Source organism: Empidonax traillii, unplaced genomic scaffold, assembly GCF_003031625.1.
Source record: "Empidonax traillii isolate 1590-97213 ecotype Southwest subspecies unplaced genomic scaffold, ASM303162v1 scaffold240:size1935192, whole genome shotgun sequence".
NCBI lineage: Eukaryota > Metazoa > Chordata > Aves > Passeriformes > Tyrannidae > Empidonax > Empidonax traillii.
Window position 1 is genome coordinate 835932 of NW_020955433.1, and position 26664 is coordinate 862595.

Consider the following 26664-nt stretch of genomic DNA (forward strand, 5'->3'; position numbering starts at 1 on the left):
ATGCCTATTTCCCTCTTCTGTGCCTTTCAGTTTGATTCTGCTACGCAGCCCTACAAGCAGTCTCATCTCTCCAGCAGGCTCAAAATGCTGCCCACTCTGAGTTGTACACACACACTCTTCAGGAACACTGGAGCCTGAGCTCATTTCTGCAGACACTGCATAGCTGCAAAAACCATCTGCAGACTTGAAGTACAGAGAAAAAACACTTGTGCTTTAGCATTCCCCCAAAACGACACCAGCTGGCTGAAGTAACACTATCTTTCACCAAGCCACACATAACACACTTGCGAGTACAGGGACCATATATGGTACTGATTTTGTCAAAAAAACAAACTGGGAAATAGTTCAGAAATAAAATGGCAAGGAGAAACCAGGTGCACACTCTGCTTTTCAACTAAAGTTGTTTTATAAAGAGATTCAGAAGCAAGAGAAATGCTTTAATCCTTACTATATTCCAAAAGCACATTGCACATGAGCTCTTCAAACTAAAATCCGATTTTATTAAACACAGATGTAGCTCCCCGGACTGTTTTCCTGCAGCAGCACGAGGGAGGATCCTGAATTTTGGAATAATGTTTTACTAAAAATATAAATTGTCTGTACTGGGGGAAAAGTAACAGAAGTATTAAGCCATGTAAAAAAAAAAACACAAAATCCATCTAGAAAAAATTCTTTGTGTTTCTTTTGAGGACTTCTCTGTTTCAGTCCAGTTTTAACAGAATTTCTCAAACTTTAATACTGCAATCCTTTTGTACTTCAGTATATGCACATGTCTAATAAAAAATGTGTACTACACAGAATTCTTATCTAGGAAAAAAAGGAACGGGGAAAAAAAAAAAATCCCTGAAAATGAGAATCAAAGTGTGTTCAATGTCCAGAGCTCAAAACAGATCCTATGTGATACAGCTAGGAACACTGAAAAAAATTAAAAAAAAAAACAAAACAAACCTGCAAACGGGAAGGTACACTGATAATTACATCTCAGCTAGCCATAACAACTTGCTTCAAGCCTTCTTCACTATTCATACAGCAAAACCCATTTTTAATGCCATTTACAGATCAGTCATCTGTGAGAACATCATGTAACAAATTAAGCACAGAAGGACACAGGCTGAGAGGAAACAACCGCAAGAGCTTGCTGTTATTTGTGATTTTTCATTCCCTACCTTACAAAAAGAATTGAGAATAATGTTGCATGTTTCTGAAAAACATAATGTCGAATAAAATAAAAAATTAAAAGTCTTAATACTTTTAATCTGATCAGATATCAGCTTGGATTAAAGCACAGATTTCCTTCTTTTCCATATAACACATGGAACTAAAGTAATACTTGTAATTGTCCTTTCTGAAGAAAATAAAACTGCTCTGAAGTACATCATACAAACACCTAACCTTCTTACTACCTCCATAAACAAAAACTTGAGATGCAAAGAGATTGCTTTGTACATTAAGATTGTGGTAAATTCCACGCAATGGATGCAGGTTTAAGGCAGTCACAAGCAAGTTTAAGAATCAATATTTTTTATTTACTGCTTGGTAGTATAAAAGTTGTATATAAACTGTTTTGTTAAAATACATTTGATATGCAAATTTAAGAAAGGCAGACTAATATGGCAATATCCATACCCCTATAAAACAGCAGTGTAGTGTTAAAGGCAGTGAAACAGGCACAGTTTCTAAATTCTCTCTTACTCAAGAAGCAATGCATAAATTCAATTCTTGAACATATCAGGTCTGATAATACCTTATTCAACTATTTTATACAGGTAAACATTTTACATATTCAACATCTTTCCATTCCCTTTATTCTACATATTTTCAATGGAATCAAAATAGAAACTACTTTTTTAAGTAAAAAAATACATATTTCTGTTTAAACTTTCTTCCATTCTTTTGACAAATTTATTTGCAGTACTAACCCATCATGTATCAAAATACGGCATCAAAATAAAACGCTCTTTTTTTAAAAAAAAGCTTCTGGAACAGTCTGTAATTGTGTAATTCCTTTATGAAAATTATTTGAAACTTGGGTTTTCCCAATATTCCCTTTTCCCAGTAACATTTTATACTCACAGCTATCAATCTCTTGGAAACTGAAAGTTAACCACTATAATCAATACTAATTACATCTTCTAAAAAGATTAGTTCTTCACACAAATAATCAAGTGAAGTTTAACATATATGCCTGTAAGGTGAGCTTGGTGTTTATGTTGCACTTAAATACTGAAGAGATTTCATAAGCCAAGTTTAAATTAAGGGGAGCAGGGATGCTGAACACTCAGGTTCCGGTCCTAGCCAAACAGTTATTTTGGGTTCTCAAGAACAGACAATTATCTCTAAAAACATCATTAAAAACAAAAAAAAAAACCAAACAAACAAAAAAAAAAAAAAAACCACTTATTATTTTCAGCTTTGGTGGGCAGTGATGTGGTTTTTTGGCAAATATATCATCGCTAAATAGGCCTAATCAATACCTTGGAGATACAAGTAGAAGGAAGACCATCAGCAGCACATGCTTTCACCAAGAGTGAAAAACTTAATGTTTCCTGACAAGATACAGGAGTATCTAATACACAAGCAAGGTTAATTTTGTACACTCTGACTGTTAACACTGCATAAATTTATGAAGAAACAATTCTGATATGAAGTAAAAACAGTTTAGAGCATTTGGAGTAAAGAGACTGAAAGTACTAATTTAAAATAAATCAATTTCAAAAACATACACTGATTTTCATTGAGTTCATAAAGTAGATTAAGTTTCAGTTCTCAGAATATAGTGCAATTTCTACTAAAATGCATTACATTAGAGCTTACATTCTTAGGCACTCAGAACAAACGTTGTTTTTCAGTTTCTACTACACAGAAAAGTTTGCTAAGTATTACAGAGACTTCCCTCCCCAAAACAAGTAACAGGACAAAGCAGAGATCATAAGTAGACACAAAGAATTAACATCACAATACCATGGTATTTCTAGCAGTAAGTAACACTTAAAATATGAAGGCAGTGACACTGCCTTAAGTTTTTGGTGCCAATGCTACCCTCAGTCCAATAAAGCCACTCTGAAGCACTTTAGTATATATTCCATAAATTTTTTAATGCCAAATATTCCATATCCTTATCTAAGGGTTGAAATATGCTGCCTTAGCTTAATAAGGAACCTGTGGGTAAAAACAAAAAAAGAAAAGCAAAACTATTAGGTATTCTTCAAATACGAGTGAACAGTTACAAGAAGATGGGAGAACAAAAGCCTTGAGGAAAGTAACCTTCCCAAGAGCTCATCCAGCTGCGTAGGAAAATATGATCTTCAGCCTATAATAAGTAGTAAGGGGAAGGTAAGAGGTGGGGGGAAAACAACAATTTAACATATGAACATATAGCTGAAGCACTCTGCTGTAAAGTACCCTTCACAGAGCTTGAGGGCTTATGTACTACAGGCACAGATGCAGAGGCTGACATAATTATTTCCTTGTATGTTTTACTTGGCTCCTAGCAGTTAGATTAAAAGAATATTTTCATCCCTCAAAGGTTGGCTTTTATCCTCAGAAAACACTTGTCAATTCTGGAGTGGGTAGAACAGAAAAATTAAAATCCAGATGGATCACTGGGGTGAACGCAGTTTATCCACAGGGTCATTGTATTCCTTAATATTGAGCTCACTAGAAATGCTTGTCTAAGTACAAAAAAAATTAAAGACTTCATAAGGCTTTTACCTTTCCTGTCCAAAAACTTGTGTGTATGCTTTCTTTCCAAGATGAAGCCACTTGGTATGATGTCCGCACAGCTCAACAGTATTTAAGTGTCTAAATCTTACTGATTTTACTGGTCAAAACCCACTAAGTGTTCAACCTTGCATGAATGCCATCACAGAACCTGTAATGCTCCAGTGCCATAAATACATTTCCTTAAATAGTATGCATCTCTTGGGAGTTTTCAGTTTTCTCCAAAGTGCTCACAGACAAGCTTCTTCTGAAAGTTCCACCTGTAAGAGAAGAAAACAATTCTAAAAATAACCCTAAATAGCAAAATTAGTTTCAGGATGAATACACCAATTAAAAAGTTAGCAGATGCTCTGAAATGGAAAAAAAAAAAAAGCCATAATCACATGAAGTGGTTGCAGTGCATTCCACGTTTAGCGTGCGAAATCCTAAAGATGAGCTAAAAATTCAGCTGGTGCTTGAAAAGAACAGACAAACACATGGACAAACTGACAAATCACACCACAGTGCAAAGCACTAGGAATGGAAAATGTTACATAGCTTCAGTGTACCTGTATGCTGGTTTGTTTACCCAGTACTTAAAATGGATGTGCAAGAGGTCAACTCAAAAGTTTTGACTTCAGCTATCAGCTATGTATCTACTACATCTTTTATGTGCCACTACACATATTTTAAATAAACTTTACTGATGAAATTGAGCCTTTTGAGAACATGGACCTTGGAGACACGGAGAAGACATGCTACAACTTCAAATGATGCAGCCAGCAATGCACTGGATAAGCTGAAACACTACAAAGGTCACTTCAGAACATGTCAGTTTAGGGGAAAAAAACCCTGAACTTGAGAGTAGCAGTGAGCACAAGCAACCAACAATACTACATCACTCAGGGACTGCCCAACTCAGGAATTCCATCTCATACAGGAACTCTCAGTAACAGCAGGTAAAGTCAGCCACAAAGCACAAATCTACTGCCTCCGTATGAGAGAACAAACCTTCTCTGGCAGCAGTTAAACAGACATCTGTGTTTGTCTTCTTCCTCTGCATCTGAAGATCTGAGCCAAATTTCCCAGAACTATAAGCTTTTAATCAGACATTTATTGACTGGAGGCACAAAAGTCTTAAATGCTGCTTATCTGTTCAGTTTCAGTAAATTAAGCTACAATAATTTATTAGAAGTCTGAAATAAGTAAATGAAGTAAAGGTCTAACTAATGCCTGTTCACATATAAATAGCTTTTCATGACAGTGGACAAAAACTAATCTAGAACCATGCTAGTAAACAGTATCAAAGCCTTTCAAGAAAGATGTTTATTTTTTGTAGTACACATCAAAAAGGCCTGGCTAATTTCCCAGATGATTTACAAAATAGCTCTGTTGGACTGGAGAGACCATTAAAAGATTTTACAGAGCCATTTCTCTGCTATTAGAACATTTGTTTTCAGAAGGGGCAAAACTTTATTCCTAAGGGAGGTTCTACAGTAAAAAAGTTGCCGTAGATGGAGAATCTTTTATAGCTTTACTACCATATCTCTCTAGAGAACAGTTTATTTTTAGATTAAAGTAGTAATGGTTTCAATTTCTAAAACTTTTAGGCAATTACAGGAAAAAGCTTTCTTATTTAGGAGAGGAAAGAACAAATTAGAAAGAAAAACAGGACTACAAAACATTTTAGAGTGATGAAAAAATGTGGTTTTTTTTCAATCAAAGTGCACTGAAATTTATTTTCACATATGCTTTCTTTTTCTCATGTTTAAAGAGAAGATAACCAGCCTGCCTTCAATTAAAAACATCGTATTATGAACAATCTGATGTTACCATTAGACATCTAGAAAAGAAATAAAACTAGTCATAGGAGTAACAAAACAACTAGCTGGGCACAGAAATCCCAATGCCACCAGTGAAGGAAGAGGTTACCTCTTACTGCATTTAGCTAATATTGATTTTTAGAAAGGGAAGAAGTAAAAAAGAAACCACACCAATATTAAAAAAAAACCTGAGCATAAGGACATAATTCTGAATCAGAAAGTAAGAGCAAAGTTTGTCTTTCACTGACATCTGTAGATTCTTCACAGATTATACAGCAACAATGAAACAGCAGCCACTAGGCAGCTATGACTTGACAAAATCTGTTACAGAACAAAAATCAAAACACTGGCATTGAAAAGCATTTGTCCAGTCTCATCTTACAAATGTCCAGCAATAAAGATGTAATATTTTATTCTAACTTGTATGTTTTGAAACTTGAACTCCAACTCCTTGCAATTTGGCCTATTATTACCTTCTTAACCAATGAGCAAATAAAACAATTTATTTCATTACCCTCCACAACTTTTAAATATTGGGAAGCATATGACATCTCCTCCTCTTGAAAAAAACCCTGAGTAGAATTTAGTGATATGGCAAAGCGGTCAGACAAATACACTCTTGATTAGTCAGACCTGTGCTGCCAGCAAACGTTGGAAGAAGTATCCCCACTGCATATCAGCTCTCTACTTTAATCTCAAGATACTCAAAGGGGTTTGAGTCTTGTTGCATTTGTAAACAGTCCCAATTTCCTCTTGTGCATTTCCCTCTCCTATTTGAAGTTACCAAGAGTTTGAAACAGGACCGAGCTGACACAACATACTTTTATCATTTCTCTCATCATACAGAAACTGTGTATTTTGTTCACTTTCTTCAAGTCCAGTACTTTATTATGCCACTCTAGAACCTTTCTTCCTTAAGGGTCAAGTCTAAATTTTGAATGACATTTGTGTAAAATCACCTTTCCCCTTCATATTATCAATCAGTGTGTCCTCAATTGGAAGCAAACCATATTAACTTACAGGGTTTTTTTCCCCCAACATTCTTAAAAGGTAAAAAAACCAACACAGTCAGTGTTGCATTCCAAAACCATGCCAGACATGTTTTTGACATGCTTAATAGAGTACCTCAAGCAATTGACTGAAGTTTAATGACTCACAAGAAAACGCCAACCGCCTGGCTTAGTTAGGTCCCTGTGATACAGGCAGTTTCATGTGTCTCCACTGTTATTAGTCAAAGCTCCACTGATCTATCAGAGAAGTATCCAGTAAGCAATCATCCCGAATAAGCACACAGTACAAAGCAGCAAGCACAAGGAAGAAGCACGGTAGTTATTCCAGTGATACAACTGTCAGTAGCACTTGTTTGAGTAATAAGCACACTGCTACTAAATCTGAGCCATTGTTTTTTGCCAAACATTAATATGCCAATGTTTTATTTTGTGCACTAGTGATGTCACCTCCACAAAGAAGTTTTTATTTCAACATTTACTCTAAACAAAAAATCTGAAAAGAAACAATTAGATAAGAACTTGGTGGGTAAATAAGCTTTTACCAAGTTATCATTAACTGAGTTATCAAATATAAATTTTGCAGACTTGTGTAGAGAGTTTTGAAACTGAAAGATGAGTTTTCCCATCGAACTGATACATTCTCAACCTTACTGACATCATATATTTCACAACAGAATGCTTTCAATACAGTTCCAAATGTTTGATACCTGCAGTTTACTCTGAGCTTCTCCTCTCTTGCATTTCCTGTTTTGCAGGCGTGGCAGGTGCTTCGCTCACTTCTTGTTTCGCAGGCGTGGCAGGCATGTCACCATTGACACTCTCCACGCCGCTAACAGACATCAAGCTCTTCCGTTCTTTGGAATTTGATTTGTGCTCCACTTTTGTGACTCGGAATCTTAAGGAAACAAAAGAAAGATTGAGTTTTATTTCCCCAGGGATTAGTTAGATCATCCTCGAGACCGGGTGTATGGGAAGGAACAAATTTCCAGGTCTGAAGAACTAACATCAGATCAGACACCCACATAGACCCTGCTTCACTTCAGAGCAATCTTCCTTCCTATTACCTACATGTCTTTCTTGTACTCACTACTGCTGAATCACACTTTCTCAGGAAATTTTGTTTTAAAGCAGAATCCACAGACTGTATACTACTTTTTAGAACAGTAATTCTCAAAGAGAACTACAACATAAGTTAGAAATTAAAAATAACAAGGAAAATGAAGTGGCTTCTATAGTTCACACTTACTTGAGAAATACCAAATTCAGAAACAGAGGAATTTATTATGTGTGAATCCTTGTTTCTTTTTAGTCTGTATCAATTGAGCGATAGCACTGGATTTATACCCACAGTAAATCTCCATCTTTTTACATAGTTCTTAACAAAAAAATAACTTTTTTTTAATTAATTATTCCAGAAATATTTTATCAATTATTCCAGAAATAATTTCAGTCTAATACTAACATGGGTATGGAAAAAAAAAAATCACTGCTGCTATAAACAGCGTTGAATCAATGGATATCTGATCCAACACGGGCCACTGCAGCATTCCTAAGAAAAGTATACAACAAAATGACCTAAGGCTTACCTTCCCACAGAAAGGACTGTAACTTCTCCAATACGACTTCTTCTGTTCTCTTTAGATTTGTGAGCTGGCTTTATAAGGTGCCATCGTTTGTGACTACAACGAGTACAAACATCCTTTTCCACCACTCCTCCGACAGTATGGAAGTGATGGGCTTTGCAATTGTGCTTGAATGGAACAGCACCAGGTGACAAAGGAGTCCCTGGACTCACTGGACTCTCAGGAGAGGTAGGAGATAAAGGGCTGTAAGAAAATGTATAAAGGAAATATAATGTTATAATGTTTAGTATAAAATCCTTTTATAAGTTTCTTATGAAATGAAAAATAAAAAAAAAATAACCTTCAATTATGTTTAGTGAACAGCTAGTTTTTTCAGGGATTATTTATTTGTGATAATGTCTAGTTTAAGATTTCCCCTGGTACCATATTTTTGCAGTCAAAATCACTTCCAGAAATGAATTCATCTGCGGTCATGTAATTAAGGTAACTAACACACAAAGCAAGGAAATGAAGAGGGAAAAAAAAAATCAGGCTAAAATAGAAGAGAACAAGTTACATGAACTTATACTGATGAAGACATCCAATAAGCTCATTACATTCACTCCCGGAAAACTACAGAAAGTATTTCAGAACTGTATCTCAAAGAACTCCCAGAAGAAGAGCACAGTCCCATAATACTGAAAAGAGGCAAAACTAAAATGTCTGTGACAAAAAGAAATGAATCATTTAGTTTCAGGGGAAAAAAATAAAATTTGAGTACCTAGAAAGAAAGGAAAAACAGTAAAACCACCAAAAGGCATTCGAGAATATCTAATCAAATCAATATAATTTTCTTCTAAAACTGAAAAACAGTACAAATTGAAAACAGATGTACTTTTTTGAACTTCAACATCAATTTTGACGCTGCCTTGCAATACATTCTCCTAAAGCAAACCAGAGTTCACGAAAGTGAAATAACTGTAGAGTAAGGCAGCCCACCTTGTAAAAAAAACCACCAAACTCAAAAGACATACAGTAAGGTATATATCAGTAGTTACTACGAAACTGCAAAGACATACAGAGTGGGGCTATTCTGGTCCTGATGATATTCAGTGTTTTAAATACTTCACTGGGTAACAGAATAGAAGAACAGCTAAAGTACCCACAGACTTTGGATCACCCATAGTAACTGTAGAGGACAAGACAGGAAATTAGGATGGTCAGAGGAGAGCGTGAAAGACACTCACATGTACACAAATCTTACTAAAAATACTGGATGTACTGCAGTAAGGACAACGCAATTTTGTTTCAGCAGAAAACCTTTACACAAACCCAAATTAAAAAGCAACTGGACAGATGATCACTCTTCATTAAAAGATAATCCTGAGCTGAACATGAATCATGAAAATGTTCTTAAGAAGGACAAACTTCACAGGAAATAACAGGAGTATAACCTGTGAACCTAAAGTTATATTACTCAGCATTAATCATGACACAGCTGATCCTACCATGCAGGTTCAGAAATGTTATTTCAAGAAAAATACTAACAAACTGAAGAGACTCCAAAGGAGAAGAGAAAGAACAAATTAAAGAAGTAAAACATGCTGTAGAAGACTGGAGTTACTTGTATGCTTATTTTCCAAATAAAAATATTGTCAGCAGACATTTAATGGTCTTCAAATAAATAAGAAAATGCTATTAAGAAAAATAAAATCTGTTCAGTATCTGAAGCAAAGACAGGAACTAATGCTTCAAGTGGCAGAAGTGCAGATTTTACTCAGCCATTATTATTCTATAATTCTATATATTATTATTCAAGTATTTTATAGTGCACTGAACTTAGATACATAGTGGATTTGCACTTGTTTACAAAAGTTTTAAGAGTATCTGTCAAATTCTCTAAGAGTAAAGAATTTTTCCCTCCCCCTTACTTTTCATATTTTAATTCACCACTGAAACTATAGTCTAAAACTCCCAAAATAACATCAAACATGGTTGTGCAAAAAATTCAAACAAATATTTCTACGGCACAGTAGAAGCTTAAAAATAATTCCTATACTTTTTTATAAGTTCAATTTCTTTTCTTCAGTAACCAAGACACTCACTATTAGAACAGGTGATTAATGGTTGCATGATCAACTTTGTTTTGCTAAAACTATAATACTCCCACTTCTTTTACAGGTGACACAATACTACTTGAACTTCCATCTTCTCTGCTTTGAATATGAACACAGGATTACAAATAAAGAGCATTTAAAGTAGCAGTAGACACAGTTAAAAGGAACTTATGTATAGATATAAGTACTCTTACACATAAGATGCATGTACAAATACTTTACACATATGATGCATCTGTAAGGCTGCATAATTCTCTACATAATTATCTAAATAGGAGTCAGTGAAAATATAAGAGATAGGTCAGCCAATGTATATTCCCACAATTACAAAGGAAAAAGTAAACTAGAAGGAGACATAGAATGAGTTGTCTATTTTAAGTTAACATCCATACAAATTAAATAAGTGCTGCCTCCATTCTTTCAAGTCAGAGTAACTTTGGACTAAGCCACCTTCTAAGTAACTTCACTCTGAAGCAAACCAGTAACCTTTAGCTCAAAAAGAAGTAAAACCGTATCACACATCTAGAATAGATACCCAGAAGAGCCAGTCACCAATCCAGAGCATATACTAAAATTTAGGGAGTCAGACACCACAGAAAATCTAAGTACTATCCTCTTAGCTGGTAGCTCAAGCAAGCGACGTACTCCTAAAAGCGTTTGCGAAACAAAATCCTTTGAAAGGGTATGATTTTAGTTGCCTCCATAAACATGCATTAAAATGACAAGTAATTACCTTTCAGGTTCAAAGACACTGCTATCTGCTACCATGGCCTTTAACACATCAGCATTTGCTGTAATGAGAATAAACAGAACTCTTCAAAAGTGAACAGTTCTAACTTTAGAAAAAACATAAAGCAAGATTAAAGTTCCTGAAAGAAATTTCATCTGAAAGAAAGATGACTGCATTATGTACATCTCCAAAAAGGCATAAGAGACAATTACAGAAAAAAAATGTTAATTCTATGGGAATTTCTTAAAGCTCCACCCCAACACAAGCCATATAACGCAGCCATCTGCACAGAACTCTCAAACAAGATCTCTGAATCACCTCGCATGTTTAAAGCAACTTCAGATTAAGAACACCAGTTTAAGTAAGCCTTACAAAATGCAAATTAATTATCAATCAAGCACTGTCAATTGCTCACATATTCTCAAACACACACAAATTATCTAAACCTAACCTCAAGGACAAATACACAAGCTCAAAGCCCTAACAGTTAAAAAAATTAAAAAACTTTAAAAAATTAAAAAACAAACAAACAAAAACACCACAAACAACAAAACCCCCAAACCCCAGACACAAACCCCAAAATACCATTATTCCAGAGAACTAGTCTTCATTCAGAACTAACTCAAAGCCAGTTCAATACTTAGAACTCTGATTTATACAAAACTAAGAGGCTAAAGGTTCTTGTACTATAAGAACATCCAGTCTTCTAAAAGTTTCTTCTATTAGGCAAATACATTCTGAACTAATTAAGTATTCCATGGGGTGCTTAACTGTGATTTTATTTTTTCAGTCATATCTTCCTCTTTAGCCTTTACTTTGCACACACAACACATGAAGATACCATGTGCAAAATTCATCATTAGTGCTGGTATACCCTACTGTCTCAGTTATGCACAAACATCTCATCAGACAAGAGCTGCAAAAATCACTTCAAGACAAAAAGTTTAATGTAGTCAAAACATAGAAGTTTCCACAGGCTTTAAACACTGCCACTAAGAAAGTAACCTTGAGCTTTTACTTCACAAAGCAAAAGGTTGAAGCAAAAAAAGAAAAAAAAATCAATCCCTCAATAAAGTATGAGGGAATGCATGACTTTATCTTCCATCCAATATAATTTTCAGGTAAGTGAAAAACTTCCCTATTCTGCTTGAAGTTTTGCCTTGTGAAGGCAATTTCAAAGAGCTAAGCAGGAACAGATCAGTTATTAAATGAAAACATATACTTCAGATTATCTGAAAAACATATATTTGTTACAGAACACTATCACAAAGGCTGATAACTTCAATGTCACAATACTATACCTTCATTTTTCATGATGTAGTTAACTATTTGTCCCACAGTGTCACTATTCTCATGTATAGTTTCATTCATTTCTGTGCAAAAAAATAAATACATTGTCAGTATCTTGGCCTTCTGAATCAGAAACTGAATTATTTTAAAACAAAATTTCAAAGAAGCCACAACAAAACCAAACACACCAGAAGAAACTACATTAAAAAACCAAAAGACAAGATCTATTGTCACTATGGAGGAAAAGATTAATAAGACTTTTCAGTCTTTATTCAGGAAAAAATACGAACACAAGTTTATGATCTGCACCTCAGCTCTAACAAATTCAGCTAAGAATTAAATAAACAGTATTTTCACAACCATATGTCAAAATTCCTTCTCTAGCTACGAAGCAGAAGACAAACAAGAGAAAAGTATTTCTAATCATAACATTACGGAGAAAAACCAAAACAAAACAGATCATTTAACTGTCTCAAGTCACTATTCTAAAATAGGTATTAATGGCTTCTAATATGACAAGGATTCAATTTAAGTTTTTCACCACATCTAAAAGGACATAACAATTGATTACTTGAATGAAAAAAATCTGAAAACTTTTGGAATAGAAAGTACCCATTAACAGAACTGAAAGCTTCCCCAAAATAACCTCCGAAGGGACAAAATAGTCAATGTGACAACTAGAAAAGTCGAAAGGCACAACTCTGCCCTTCCCTAATAATTGTTATAAAGCTTTATTAAAAAATAAATAGGATTGAGGCAAGTTTGACAGACAAGACCCTAAATTCTTTGCTGCATAGTAAATGAGTAAACCTCTGTACCCATGTTTCATCTTAACACCTGTAACTGTGCAATGTAACTTAGAAACAGTTACTTCCCAAAACTGAGATGTAGATGATGTCCCCCTTTCACTACCCTACCGATTCCCTTGCTGTTTAACACTCAGGTGAACTGACAGACCAGACAGTTCCACTCACTCCTCACATGCCCCAGGCAGTAAATGCTTAAGAACACACCAACACATCATTACTGCACCACATGGCTCTACCCTTACCACAGAGCCACTGTAATTTACATTCATTATGAGCCTACTGACAGAAATTAATTTAGAGAAAGGAAGAGGCCCCGAGTATTTACAAGTGACTTGGCTCTTGTTTTTACTTACCCAAATGCTATACTGGGTTACTCTATGCCTTCCCAAGTGATAATGCCCTTTTATTTTCCCCAAGTAAGAACAGATGGGAATAAGGAACCATAAAAACAAGGGTACAAACAGACATTAGGACAAAAATAAAGGTATCTTTAAGAACAATGAAAAGAAGCAGATATGCCATAAAACAGAATGCAGGCATTCAGTCCAAAGGTTTGGTTTTATAAGGAGAAGGGGAGATGACCATGACGGCACAGCAGGTGCAAATTAAGATTGCTAAACATAATAAGATTTTAGGCTTTAAATGGCAGCCTTTTGCTACTCCTCACATAGAACTATGTAAACTAATACTTTGTTGTAAACAGATGTAGAATGCAAAAAAAAGTTATCTGGTGACTCCAACTGCACTGTGGAGTTGCAAACAAATGTACTGACAATATGAGAGGACTTGCATGGGAAACTGGAACACTGCTAGTTTTGATTGGCCAAAAACCCAAATGACATTCAATGTAATATTTTTCTTAATATTGCTTTCATGTCAAAATAGACAGAGAAATGACAGAAGTCTCACAATAAATTATTTCATAGCAGTTGCAATGTACAGAAATAGGAACTTGTTTATTAGACTTGATTACCTATTTTTTCATCAAGTTTTTCTTCTTCTACTTCTTCAGCCTCCGTTGTACAGCGATAACCTTTTTTCTTAAGGACATGGCAGATAAGGATCCCCAAAAGACCCATGATGAAGAAAACAGGAACCAAAGCAAAGGCAATATACTCTAGGTGTTCAGTCTTGCCATCATTGCCATCAGTTTTAGTTGTCAAAGTAGTCTGTAAGTCATGGATTGACAAAACCTGGGGAGCCTCTCCATCTATGTAAACAAATACACACAGTTATCGCGATAGACTGTAAACCACTTGAAAGCATTTAGAAAATTACAAGCACATCCAAATCCCCACAGTGTCAGTGTGATGTACCTTCTGTGATGATGTGGACAACACACTCTACTGGCTGAGAACTTACACCTGCAGCAGCAGATAGTTCCTCTTCAACAAACAATTGCAAATGCCTAACATCCAAAAAACGCACGTGGTATTTCTTCGATGGAACAGTGAAGAACCAACAATATTCTAGCCTGACAGGCTTGTCATCTCAAATAGAGGGCTTGCATATTTCACAGAAGAAAAACATCACCATTGTTCCTTGCTCACATCATCAAGAAAAATGCCATACCATTCCTCCAGTCCTAAGTTTATAAAAAATAGGCAACAAAATGTGGATCCGTCCCTAATATGTGAGTAAATACAGGATTTAGTAATGACCTTTGCAAAGAAAAGGATCAGGTGTGAGAGAAATAACCCTAATTTTTTCTTGACAATGGGATTTCCTAAGACAAGGAACATTTACCCTCTACTGAACAGCATAAGGTGAGCTAATTCTTTGCTTGTCTGAGATTTGGAAACCATTTTATATTTAAACTTGAAACAGGATGTGAAAGTGAATTATTTTTGTGTGCAAAGAACTTAAGTTACAGCATAGTCACACACTAACTGTATATTCACAATTAAGCATTTTTGTTTAAGCTCTGAATTTCAGATATTTCATATACATTACAGATGTATATTCCACATTATAAACTGGGATTTTTGAACTACTAAAAGTATAATAAGTTTACATCAGAAGGGACCTCTGCAGTTCACCAGTCCAAATGCTGCTAAAAGCAGCACTAATTAGATCAGGTTGCTGAGGTAAGCTCCATCTGAATGACGAACAGTCCATATTTCAGGGCAACCTGTTCCAGCATTTGCCCACTTTTATGGTCATTTTACACAAATAAATTTAAAAAATCGTGGCAGGAGGGGTTGGGACTAGATGATCTTTAAGGTCCCTTCCAACCCTTAGCATTCTAGGATTCTATTAAAAAATACTAAAGTGTAATGTTCTACATAATTATTTTTAAATCAGCAACCTGAAACCCTATCAGCTTGACGCAGCCACTGAAAACACACATCACCACCCTCTGGAAGAGCAAACCATCAGAAACCACTCAGTTAGAGATTCCCAGCCTATCTAATATATAACACATGTAAATGCTTGCATGTTAAGAACCATGGTTTGAGTTTCTTTGTTTTCTATTTCTTTTTCTTCCTACATAATCTGTTTTATGATGTAGTACTACTGCTTATAGACACAGGAAACACCAATAAGAAAACCACATCAGCAACAATCTCATCAGCAGTTAACAGGTGATGACAATCTAGACAAATCCTCAAAGAACAGGTGCAAGCTATGCAAGTTAAAAGGAGAACTGTGCCTATACTGGAACTTTTTTTCCTGACCGAAGAATGTTGGAAAACTCATAATTTATCAACCGAATACTCTGTAGCACAGATTAGTCAGATAACTGGGTTAAGATTTACAGAATTTTTGAACTAGGCAGGAAAACATTCTTAATTTTCTTTTTCATTTAAAAACACATTAGCATGGATACTTCAACATACCAGTTTATACACATAAGTCTATATGTCTTTTCTTTGGTTGCCTTTAGATACCTTAAATTCAACTCTCCCATTAGAAATCAACAAGAAACAAACAACTTTGCAAGGTATTTTGCTTGTTACTAGTAAAACATTAAATCAATAACAGTTCCATAAAAATGCATCATTTACACAAAGTCCGTAAACTGCCTGATGCCGTTCATTTTTTGTTCAGAGATGTAAAAATTCACCAAAGGCAAACCAAAATATCCTAGAAGAAATCAACCAGCTGGATCAAATATTTGGTGCACCAAGTATTTGGTGCTTATAAGGAGAGCAAGGCTTTCATTATCAAACACCATACACAGCCTGCCCTAAAAAACCTCAGCAGTTATGACATAATGCACAGCCTTGCCTACCTAAATGAGCAATATATTTTATGTCCCAAGTCATAGCTACATCATTCATTTTATGATCCCTATTCTCCTTCCCCAGAGGCACATTATGCTTATTATCAGACTACCTCATACTCACAATTCACCGTTGCTCCTCAATGGTTTTAATGACAAGTTCAAGCCACAGCAATCTTCCTTGACTCAAGTCAATTCATAAAGGAATTAATTTACTTGAGTGTTTTGCTCTCCCCTGGCATTTTTATACACCAGTCATTGTATACCAGTCTACATATCAAAATTACATGAAGATGTGATCTAAATGAAAATATTTAGGAGCAATATTCAGCACATTTAAAGTGATGCTTAAAAATGAAATCATGAATTGCACTCATGCTACTAATTCAGATGCCACGTGCTTTTGTGGCTTAAAAATTAATATATGCTAGGCACTGAAGTTGAATATTGCCTGTCCTTACTTTATATTTTACTTCCTAGGTAAAGAATAAGACAATCAACCTCAGACAAGACTTTTACACTGGTTCTAGTCAGTGTTACTCTGACACAAAGGTAGCATTCTTCTACTTTAGCAACTGCTCAAGAAAATTTTACAGCACCTTTAGGAAACAGAATCTAGGAGGAAAAAGCATATTAATGAAAAGATATTTCATCCTTCATTACATTGCAATTTTTACATGGCCTAGACATATTATTAACATCCTAGTTAAATACCATATTCCCTCCATATTAGTAAAATATTGTTTGACCACAAAAATATGCCAAGACTACAATGTCTTCAAGGCTGGGAGAAGAATGAAGCTAGAGCAGACCATGTAAGCAAAAGTAATACTATGTAAAAAACCCTTCCCCCTCAAGATTTTATGAGCTCACAGAAAGAGAGCTGGAAGCACCTTAGAGAGGTCATTCCACTTCATCCTGCTGTCAATAAGTGGGATTAACCTAGACAATTTCCTGCCAAGCATGGCTAAAGATCCTGCAAAGGTAACAGCTCACCCTCCACACCTATTGTCTTTTTTTCAATGCAAATGGAGGATCAGAACAACTCCTCCTTTAGTATCTACTACCACAGTCTCAGACTCTGCTTGCATTGCGTTGCAGAATCATTCTTCCCTTGGTTTTAACTGCATGTACTTCAAAGGACTTCATACTTGGCACGATCACTATGAGTCAGTGATCTCAATATGAGCCAGTTATCTCAAAGCTTTGCATATTTATTAATATAGATAATTCTCAAACTTTTCAAAAAGCACATGGGAGATTTCTAGAAATATTTAATCTTAATCTTATCTTGCTTCAAGACCTACTCAGATTCTTGCAAAATAAATCCTTTTAATAACAAAGATCAAAACTGTTTAGATCTTATATAAGCAATATACAACGCATCATTAAAATAACGCACTGTATTTTTCTAACTCTCCTATACTAAACCTCAGCATAATCTACATCCAGCTGATTACTTCAAGCACATCCCACTTGTTTTCATATTGTTTAATTTACAGAAAGTGGTCCATAAACAATGATGTAATCTTCTCTCTGCTCCACTGATAAAGAATCCTATTTGGTTACTCTGGATTTTGCTCATTATGTCCATGCCATTTATCTCTTATGGCATGCCTTTTAAAGAGCTTTATTTACATTTTATGAATTTGATTTTTCTAGCAATCTACCTGCTAAAAATAAGTACATATTTATTCGCTATTTTCCTCTCCATAAAGTTCAAGGACTTAAAGGATCATGTTCCCTGATCTCAGGCATGAAAATGAAACACAGCTATCAAACTCACAGTGTACAGAAACAAACTATTGTTGGTCTTAATGCTAACTGATATTTAAAGAAATTAAATATGATAATGTACAACCTATTTAAGTACAAGACAAATGAAATATTCAGATATGGCACACGATCTGCTCAAGCATCTCAGCTAAGCATAGCTGGAAAACACGCCTCGGTAGCAACGTCAGTTTATGCATTTCTCTCCCTCCTCACCATTAACACGCCAGTCCTCACATCTGCAGGAAAAGAACAATCACTTAAGGTTCAAAATAATTAGGCACGAAATGGCTTCCATGGATGAGTTTTGATTCCTTTTTTGCCATTTTCTGATGATTTTTTTTTTTCTTTCTTCCACACTTGGATCACCTCTGGTTCAACTCACCACACAGACCTACACACTGTGAAAAGGGCATCATCACAGCACTGATGAAGCTGGCAATGCCATAGGGAGGAATGGTCAGGTAGCCTGTGAGCCCAGTTTCCTGCAAAGAAAAGGCTCCTGATAATCATACCTTGTGCTTCATCGTCTCCTGGCTCTAAAGGAAATATTTTTAAACTCCATTAAACTCTAGAAGCATAGAATCATAGAATTAACTGGGTTGGAAGAGACCTCCGAAATCATCAAGTCCAACCCTTGATCCAACCCCACTGTGATTACCAGATCATGGCACTCAGTGTCACATCCAGCCTCATCTTAAAAACCTCCAAGGACGGTGAATCCACCACCTCTCTGGGTAGGCCATTCCTGTGCCTGATCACTCTCTCTGTAAAGAACTTCTTTCTAATATCCAACCTAAACCTCCCCTGGCAGAGCTTAAGCCTGTGCCCTAGTGAGACTTCCTACTCCCTGGCCAGACATCTAAGGTGGATGGATCATAGAATGATCTGGATTGGAAAGGACCTTAAGGACTACGTAGTCCCAGCTCCCCTGCCATTAGCTGGGACAGCTTCACTAGACCAGGATGCTCAATCTGAATGTGTTCTTTGATTTACAGCATTCATTTTAAGCATCATTTAAAATAAAACTTTTTTTCATTTTAAGTTTAACACTTTTAAGTTCAGGCACAAGAATAAAAATCCTGTGTTTATTTCCTCAATTTCCTAAATACACACTAAATGCCTCACTCTCAGGAATTTAAGAAAACTAACTTTATTTTTTAAAAACTTGAGTTTTAGTGAAATTAGTTAAATACCAGTTTATATTTCTTAGCATTTTAAGAGGGATGGATACTTTCTTAAAATAAGAAAGTTCTAAATGAGATAAAGACTTTCATTCAGTACATTCAACTTATTCAGAAATACAATAAACCAACCTACTAGAGCTGCAATAGAAGTTTCTACTGAAATACAATAAACCAACCTACTAGAGCTGCAATAGAAGTTTCTACTATCAAAGTCAAATTTCATTTTTTAGATTCTTAATTCAAGTGCTCAGCAGTGAAATCATCTAGCCAATTCATTTACCCTGATGGTAATCATGTACTTCTTTAATACAGGATTTTAGTTATTTTACCATTAGTGAATTGAATAAGAACAGATTGATGCAACTTCAAATTAAATACACTTTTTACAAGTTATCTGACTTAAATAGTATTTATCTGTTGGGAATACTATGGTCAAATTGCTTTTGCAAAACTAATCAGATGAAATAACAAGGAATTTCAATCACAAGTCAAAACATATCACTGTCCAAAACACACACACACACACACAAAAATATTTAGTAAACATTTGGGCTTCTCTGCCTTACCAGTAAGATGGTAGCTACAGAAGAGAGTAGACAAATTAGAAAAGTCAGTAAAGAACAGGTTAAAAACCGCTTATTTTCTAGAAGAAAAAACTCCTAAGTGAAGAAAACCTATTGCCTACCACTTGCTTTGTCTATTGTTCAAGGAAATTGTACTTCAGGGAATATGCATAAACTGAGTAACAAAGGAAAACCACCTATCATCGGAGAAGAACATTCAACAAGTTTGTGAATTCCGCTCAATTTCTAGCTTCCTTGTAGTAATCAGAACCTACAGCCGTAAGTGAAATAGGCAGGAAACATGGTGACAAAAAGGAAGCCACATGATGAAAGAACATACTGACAACTAGTAACAGCACTGCCAACTGCCTTAGAGGTTAAGCAAGGTTGATTAAGAATTGCTGTTAAGAACAGACTTCAAAACCCCCATTAGATATGTCAAAAGCAGTATCTCAAGAAAACGAGCAGAAGGATCAACTGCATTTCTTTAGAGCACATACCAACTGCACCTACTTCGTGAACACTGATAGAAAAGCACATGCAGCAAGCCTCAGGGAGGACACACCTTCCTACCCAGCACTGCGCTCACAATCACAAGCCAGCAAGTTTTTCATAGCACCTCAGGCTGGAGCTTGCTACGAGTCCTTACATTAGAGACAAAGTCTTCGGCTCACTGAAGTCACTGCATTAATTTTGACTGAGGGTAAATTTTGCACTAGGTCTGGAAAGAGAGCTTTCTACTCTGAAAGCTAAGTCTCCCCCTTGGCAAGTTCTTTACTAATCCAAATTTTTTCTGAATTACACACCCATCAACACTTCCAGTAAGTTGTCTGCAAAAAGTTTTAGGCCGTCTTCGCTGAAACCCTGGAGGTGGGGCTTCAGAGAGGAGACACCTGCTATGAAAGGACAGTTCCTATTCACAGCAAACAAACTAAAGCTAAAAGTATTACTGTATAATGCACGTAACTGTCAACTATTTTAAAGCATTGCAATTTCCACACTGCCACACAGAGCTTGTTAGGAACCAAAAGGGAAGACCAAACCTAATAAATCATCTTGTCAGTCACCCAGCCAATCCAAACAGTCACACCATGAAGGCATCTGATATCATTTAGAATTCAATGAGAAAAAAAAATAAAGAGTACCTAGAGAAGTTCTGTCCTGTTCAGAAAGGGAAAAACTGAAATACTAAGGGAAGTAACAGAGATTCAGTCCATTCTTTGTGAAGCACAATATGAGGTTGATAATGCTGCACAAACATATACAGAGGCAAAAAGCTCACATTTGCTATTTACCAGTGCTAAAATTGCAGTGCAAAAGGTGTAAATGCTTTGGTCACTATTGAGCAGCACATAGCTCCTACTGCAAAAACACAGAGAATTGATGCTTTGCATTTCCATTTCTGCTGGAAAAAATTCAGTTTTCAAATAAAACACACTGTAAACAGCTACCATGTGCATTTAACAAAACACACTTCACCAGTATGGTTGTTAAAAAAATGAAATACAATCCTTCCTGGACACATCAGATATCTAAAACTATTGCTAGTTTTAGATAACTAAGCTAACAACCCTCACTAGTTTACAGGAGTCAAAAATCAATTTTAACCAAAACCAATGTATCTCTTATGTGAAAAGATATACTATGATACAGCAGACACATTGACAGCAAGCTACTTGTCAAGCTCAGAGGAAGAACAAAATTCTTTCACAGCTTTCACGTTTCTTGCTATACTTGCCAACTTTTGGCCTGCAGAAGTTCAATCCTATTCATCTAGATATACCAGACTAAATTGCTGCTATCATTATTAAATCCTACAAAGGCACATTGCACACTAACACTCCTCCAGTATAACTGCCTTCAAGTTCAATACAGCAATCCTGAGTATAAACACTTGTAGGAAGTCAGTATAAGCCTATGAATACACATCCTTTGGTTTACTAAAACAGCTGTTTACACTCTCTTCAAAATTCCAGTAGTAGGCAAACTGTATAATCCCAACATGTAGAAACATGCAGTAATATGCTGAAGTAACAACCATCAAAGGACAAATTAGTTTTTTATCTGCTTTAAAAAAAAAAAAAAAGATAGTAATGATCAAGAAGAGAAGAAAAATCCTCAGCTCCTCTCCTGCTCTTACCCCTGCACACAAAACCTGAAAACCAAAAAAGAATTAGAGCATCAGGTAGCACCAACTACCAGTTAACACATCTGAAATTCAAGATGCCTAGTGGTACTTATTTCTTCCCACTCTCCAAAGAGAAGGATGGACTGGATGACAAACCCTCCATTCCTCTTGCTTTCAGAAAACAAACAGGAGATGGTAGATACCTCAAACCTTTCTGTCCAACCGGGCCTGCACCAAGTAATATATAGATGCACAAAAAGCACAGAAAAAAGTAGAAACTAGAAACAGTTATTATCTAATTTTTTGCTAGTAGGTATGGCCATCTTAACTATTTCCACTAAGCTTGACGTTTACTCTCAAACAAGCTAATACTCTTACCTACTACGTAAAAATGAGCATCAAATTTTAACAGAAGTGTTTGAGAAGCACAGACAATGCACAAAATAGCACTTCAGACTACACAAGCAACAAATTCAGTTTCACTTTGACATTATTAGTAAGTTAATAGTAACAGCTGGGGTTAGACATAAACAAAAAAATGTAAATGTAATTTTGAGCTAATTTCTGGTGACGGTATGGGTGCAAGGGCTCTTCAGAGTTCTCAAGCGTAACAGTCAACTTAACTTCCAAAACCCAAACGCTAAGTCAAGTTTAACCTCACGAGAGGGGCTGAAATAGACACAATTCCTTAACGCACTTCTGTCTTAAGAGCCATCCAATTCTAGAACAAAATAAATCAACTACGGAGGAGTCGCCAGCCTCGAGTTTGTATGGCTCATTACAGGTTTTTCTATTTTTTCCCGCAACTCGTGGCCACACTTACTCAATCCCCAGGCCGGGGCTGTCCGACACTAAGAGCCCTGCGACCGCGGAGGGCACTCGCAGCCCGCCCGAGGACACGGGAGCGCCCGCCCCGAGAGCCCCGCGGACAGGCGGGAGAAACCTGAGCCGCTGCCCCCGCGAGGGCTCAGCCCCGTCCCTGCCCGCCTGCCCGGGGCCGGGGCGGGGGGCACCGCACCCCCCGTGCCGCTCTGCCGCGGGCCGCGCAGCACCGAGCGCCGCGGATCCCCGCGTAACCCGCTCCGGCCCCGGCCGTGGAAGCGGGGAGGCTCCCGGCAGAAGCAGCGGGGCCAGCCAAAGTACCCGAGCGGCAGCAGAGGCTGCGCTGCCCAGCGCGGTCACAGCCCGCAGAGAGGCTCAGGGGCTGCCGGCGGGGAGCGAGGGCGTCCCCGGTTGAAGCGTCCCCCCGCGGAGAAGGACCGAGGCCGCAGCGACCCACCGATACCGGAGCTGCCGCCCAGCCATGCAACCGTGGGGCCCAGCGATGGCGCAGTCGGCGGAACGCCGGCGGTCACTGCCGGAGCCATTGCCGGCGCCTCACCCGCGCTGCTCCGCGCTGGCAGCGGCGTCCCCGCCGCCACCCGCCCGGCCCGGCCCGGCCCGGCCCAGCGCCGCCGGCACGCCCTGCCCGCACTGCGCCTGCGCGGGGCCGCCGGCCCGGCCCGGGCGGGGCTGCTGCCCGGCTCTCGGCCTGCGGGAGGGGCTGGGGGGGAACGGGGCTTTCCCGGGGCGATGGATGTGTGCGGGTTAGCCCCGAACCGGCCCTGGGGAACGGCTCGGGCCTCGTTCACGTACACCAGCGGGGACTACGCCGAAGTCGCCCCCCGCCCTCAGGAGCAGTTTAGTATTGCAGCTCCCAGACGTGATTTCCTGAGCCCGGCCCGTGCCCAGTCCCCTCCGCCCGGCAATATCAACGCTGGGGCGCAGCGAGGGGGAGAGGTGGGTGCGGAGCATCATGTCCTAAAGGAGATAACTCCTTGACCCCCCTTGCTTTGCGTTTGTCATTTGCTGCAAAGCACCCGGAGTGCAGTGCCACCCTCAGGGGGGTGCCCATGGGGGAGCCTCTCACCCAGGCAAGTTTGGGGGTGTCTCCCTTGACAACAGTGGGTTTCAGCTGTGGCCGGGCAAGGCTTCTCTGTCACTGCCACCCCTGTGGCCGTGCTCACCGTGCCGGGACCTTCCTCGCTGCCAGGGCGTAGCAGGGCTCAGGGCTGAGGAGATACGGCACAGGACAATCGCTCTGTATCAGAGCATCCCGACACCCGCACGGGGCCGTTTTGTTATCAGAGCTGCATTGGAGCTACTTACTGTAAGGGCAGGGCACTGCACCTGCCATGAGGGGCCACAGGCCCTGTGGAAGTTGCTGCCACCATGGCAACATTCACACCGGGACATGCAAGTGTTCAGAAACACAAACCTCTTCCCATGCACTATGCCTCAAATTCATGCTTTGTTCCTTAAATCTTCACAGCTGAACTCCAGCTTAGATTTATACTCTGCTAAACTAGCTCCCATGCTTAGATCTTGGCCTGCTTCATATTACAGCAACTGCAGCTGGACTTTTCTACTGACATAGCAGGAAACGAAAGTCATATCCTTCTATCAAGGCAGAGGCAATTATAGCTTAGAGTTTAAATGCTATAAGTTATTTTAATCCAAATAATTTATTTACTTACTTTTACTCATGTTAAATTCACAAGGAAAAAAATGCCACTCATATAAGAAACAATATTGCAATGATTATAAATGCAGGTACATTCCTGAATGGTTTTTTTACCTGGCACCAACATTGTGTGCAAAAATACCCTTATCGTCCCCTGACTACACCTATCTACAGGTATATACCAGGTAAATACCAGACTGCCACCTTCTTGTTTGGGACAAGCATCCCATCTGACATACTATCCCCCCACTATCCCGCAGTCTTCCAGTAAAGAACATATGCAGAAAATTAGGTTCTCAAAAATAGTATGTCAGTACCATTTGTACACTTGACAAAGATAAAGTGCTGTGGAAATAACCTTCTCCTCTCTCTTGACTGTCAACTCTATTCATGGCACAAACTGTAGCCATTATCTTTTATATAATAATTTTTTCAGACTTAAACATATTAAAATATTATGATGATTCAGTATCTGAGATAAACATGTGCACAAGCAAAAAGTAATGCTTTTGGGCATTTGGTCTTTTATGGTTTTGGGCACAAGGGAAAAAGGCTTTTCCAGAGAATAAGCATTTTCTGAGTCTAGTGACAGAGCATTATTAATTGTTTAGATACTTGTTTACATTTCCATTTGTAGGATCTATTAATGCTATGATTTTACAGTTGTTTTCACAATTCAAAGGTGAGTCCTGATGGGAGCAAATTCTGCAACACTTTAACTGAGTGTTATTGGCTGATCAGCAGTGAATCAGTAGAACAGCCGGTACAGCAGTCCTGGGAATAGATGATGTAAGCCGTTAGAAACAGTTATGAATAAGTAATGAAATGTTAAAGCCAATTTAAAAAAACAAAACAAAACACAACATTAAACAACCTGAAGCTGCTGAATGGAGTACATAAGCAGAAGTAGGGATTGCTGATTTTCTTTTTTTTTTTTTTTTTTTTCAGTTTTAACCTGTATATCAATTCAAATTCTCAGCCTAAAGGAGTTCAGGAATTTAATTAATATAATTAATATAATGTTTATAATTGGAAATACCTCTTCTCAGTCAAGTAGATTAGCAAGAACACGTAATCTCAGATGTCTTCTTACGTGAAGACTTGGTGGGAGACTTACCTGTTTATTAACAAAACTAACAAGGAATGAGACGAACTGTCCTTTAAACAGAAGAGGAAGTCAAGCAGCAGGACACAAGGTTCTTTGTGCTTATAAAAACAATTCTTGCTTCCTCTTGGTGTTCTACAGAAAACAATGCTGCTGCTCACCTGAGCTGTCTCTGCTCTGTCTCTTAAATTTTGATTTATTCTTTTTTTGAGGACGCAGTTCTGTCAAGTGCCAGCAGCGTCACAAAGGAGACAGACTTAGGTAGACAGAGAGTCCCCCTTTTCTCTCGGGTTAAGTGTATCACTGCAGTTTCCAACTCACAGGTAATGGCAAAATGCAGCAGGATTACTGAACCGTATCTACCTCCATGAAACAAACTTTCCACAGGTAGGTCGTATCTCAGAGTCTCTCTCTGACTTCAGAAAGAAAGGTTGTACTTCTTTTTTTTTTTTTTTTTTTTTTTTAGGATTAGAGAACTAATCTGGGTTTACAGCAGAGCTCACAAGCAGTGAACTAGCACAATTTCTGAGGCAGTAACTTTCTGCCATTCTTCACCCACTGGAACAAACACCGCTGGGCATGTGGGAACTATTAAATCAGCTTTGCCACTAGAAGATCTGTGAAACCACCCGCCAGCTTTTACAGAAAATAATAAATCTCATTCAAAACACTAGAGCATTTCCTTAACAGTCTCAAAACTAAGTTGCAATAAGGTTTAATTGGCCCACTCCATGTCAGTTATTTCCTCAAGATTTCTATGTTCCTATTACTAGAGAATGCAATGAGTTAGGAAACATGTAAGCAGTCTTTCTGTTGCAAACCAGTCAAGAAATTTTCTTGAAGTAGTCTTTGACTTTACCCACTACTGATTCTTGATTTTTCATCTCCAAACCAAATTTCACTGTTGACTTTCTTTATTGGAAGACTTATTCTGGATTTTCATTTTTATTGGTAAGAATGCCTGAACAGACCAGGCAACTATCTATCCCCATTTGTAAAAGATACAGAAAGAATAAACATTGGGAGCATTAGCAGAAGACAGGAACCCATTGCTTTCACATCTTAAGTAACATGGTCTTAAATGTAAAAACAAAAAAGTGACACTGGAAATCTCACATCCTCGAGCCCTTTTATATGAC

At 37.7% G+C, this 26664-nt stretch overlaps 1 protein-coding gene across 2 annotated transcripts; it reads right to left on the reverse strand.

The window, feature by feature from the left end:
- Positions 1-1504: 1504 nt before the first annotated feature.
- RELL1 (RELT like 1) lies at positions 1505-23312 on the reverse strand. Of its 2 annotated transcripts, XR_003571727.1 has the most exons (8): positions 23197-23312; positions 14014-14250; positions 12243-12314; positions 10945-11002; positions 8119-8358; positions 7240-7427; positions 3712-3980; positions 1505-3159 (listed from the first exon to the last, which is right to left on the reverse strand). XR_003571727.1 is itself a non-coding variant. In XM_027888546.1 (7 exons), exons 1-6 carry the CDS (start codon positions 23282-23284, stop codon positions 7247-7249), a joined length of 876 nt encoding a protein of 291 aa, XP_027744347.1. In that variant the 5' UTR covers positions 23285-23312; the 3' UTR covers positions 1505-3980; positions 7240-7246. The 2 variants fall into 2 exon arrangements, 1 of the variants encoding a protein (XP_027744347.1); XM_027888546.1 differs by having other exon boundaries at positions 1505-3980.
- Positions 23313-26664: the final 3352 nt, after the last annotated feature.